This window comes from Chionomys nivalis, chromosome 10, assembly GCF_950005125.1.
Source record: "Chionomys nivalis chromosome 10, mChiNiv1.1, whole genome shotgun sequence".
Classification (NCBI taxonomy): Eukaryota; Metazoa; Chordata; class Mammalia; order Rodentia; family Cricetidae; genus Chionomys; species Chionomys nivalis.
In genome coordinates, this window is record NC_080095.1 from 13308083 (window position 1) to 13310495 (window position 2413).

The 2413-nt window shown below is 38.4% G+C and overlaps 1 gene segment (V, D, J or C); it reads left to right on the forward strand.

Annotated features, from left to right (window-relative positions):
• Positions 1 to 859: 859 nt before the first annotated feature.
• On the forward strand, positions 860 to 1348 carry LOC130882918 (Ig heavy chain V region PJ14-like). The segment is given in 2 exon segments: positions 860 to 905; positions 990 to 1348. Coding segments are annotated over 2 exon segments (405 nt in total).
• Positions 1349 to 2413: the final 1065 nt, after the last annotated feature.

Here is a 2413-nt window from a genome sequence, read left to right on the forward strand (position 1 = left end):
CTCTGTCTTATTATTACATCAGTGAACATAACCCTGAAACCTGGCTGCATGCTGTTTCTTTTCATGAAGTGTTATGAGTAGCTGAGCTTCCCATCACTTACCAAAGCAACAATCATATTTAGGAATCTGTGATTGAAGACAAACTGCAGAGAGTGACAGAGAAATATATAAAAGTACCAGGATAGACTGATATAAATCAAAATGAACAAAAAATAGTGTCCAGGTAGGAAGTTTATAAGTGAGAAGGTGAAATCTGAGCCTAATAAGATGGGACCCAAATCAGTCCCACAGATTTCCTTTCAGATAAACATGTGAAATCACATGTATGAAATATGTGTGAGCTTCTTCCTCACAAGTTATTTCCTGACAGGTTGTAAAAGTGAGACAACTCCACAGACACCAAGAGAAAGAATTTTAAGTAATTCCTTAAACTGGATTTTAGTTCACCAAAAGTAACAATACCATTTAAATTTTCTCCTGGAAGTTACAGAGATACATAAATCCTTTGAGAACCTGATATTCTCCTCTGCCTGTAGTGAATGAATATGGACCTAATTAATATAAATACTTCCATGTTTTGCTTCTAATGACTGTACAGTATGACTCATAATATTTCCTGTTTCTCTGATATTAAATCCAGACAGCATCACCTAAATGTTCCTGAGGTTCAATATCAAGTACCTCTAAGACAAACAAAGCAAATCTCAGTTTCCCGGAGGAGAAATTGGAAACATTGCCTATGCTTCCTTTTATGTTCTCAGGAACCTCCCCAAATGCAAATCAATCCTCAAGCTCAGGATGAAATCCAAGGCCAAGCTGAGAGACCCCATCTCCTTCTGACTAGAGCCTCCAACACAGCATGGCTGTCCTGGTGCTGTTCCTCTGCCTGGTGACATTTCCAAGCTGTAAGTGCCTCAGGGTTTCAGGAAAGAGACCCAAGTTTTTCATCTATGGGTTATATGACTGATGGTGATGTTGCTTGTCCCTAGGTGCCCTGTCTCAGATACAGCTGAAGGAGTCAGGACCTGGCCTAGTGGAGCCATCACAGACCCTTTCCCTCACCTGCACTGTCTCTGGATTCTCATTAACCAGCTATAATGTACACTGGATCCGCCAGCCTCCAGGAAAGGGTCTGGAGTGGATGGGAGCAATAGCATATAATGGAAATACATATTATAATTCAGCTCTTCAGTCCCGAATCAGCATCACCAGGGACACCTCCAAAAGCCAAGTTTTCTTAAAACTGAACAGTTTGCAAACTGATGAGACAGCCATGTATTTCTGTGCCAGAGACACAGTGAGAGAACTCCAGTGTGAGCCTGCACAAAAACTCCCTGGACACTCATGACCAGCAGGGGGTGGTGAAGACCAACATGGTCTCCCAAGACCAGTATGTGGTTGCTTAATAAGATGAGAAGTTCTAGACTCTGCTGCATGAGATTATGTTTCAAAATTAGAATCTGTGTTTTCCTCTTCCAAATACAAATAAGAAAAAAATCTTTAGAGGCATCTCTTCACTGTCATAGTCTAATAAACTTCTTATATGTTCAAATACTATAACAAATAGCTTTTCCCCTAGCTCTGTAATCTATCAATCTGCTTCTTGTTATTAGATAGAATGACATATAACTTTATATGTTTTACACACACACATATACACACATATTCACACACTTTTTATATATGCAGATATTTTAAAGGAGTTAGCAGTTATGACACTTGTTGAGGTTAGGTTCAGTTATAAGCTAGAGAACTTTAAAAGAGCTGTAATTTGTCCTCTTTGTTTTTGTACCTGTGATAAAGAAACCACAGCTTCCCTAATTTAAAGTCATTTTCCCACAACACCCTGGAAACTGAAATAGTTTCCTTCTACACCAAGAAGGTCCCATAAAAGGATAGAATTGATAATTGCTTTTCACAGATCCCATTTCGTGCATTTGCATCTTGGTAAAAATTAGTTTTGCCTGTAATTCTCTTTCTTGGTTGAGTCTTTGTGTGGTTTTGGTATCAGGGTAACTGTAGCTCCATAAAAGGAGTTTGGCAATGACTTTTTTGTTGCTATTTTGTGAAACACATTAAGAAGTATAGGTATTAGTTCTTCTTGGAAGTTCTGGTAGAATTCTGCATTGAAACCATCTGATCCTGGGAGGTTTTTGATGACAGCTCCCAAGGACTAGATGAAGAGTAGAAGGAGGGAGAACATGAACAAACAAGTCAGGAAAGAATTAAATCACAGTGCAATGCGGATGGAGAGAAAAGATGGGCATTGTAAAAGGGAACATAGTTCTGTTACATTACTGTAAAGGAGTTTGGACAAATTGCAAAAATTTAATATAAAAGAAACATGCCCAACTTTCTCACTTCTATGTGAGGATCCAAAGAAAATGAAATTTTCAATTAAAATTGATTATTG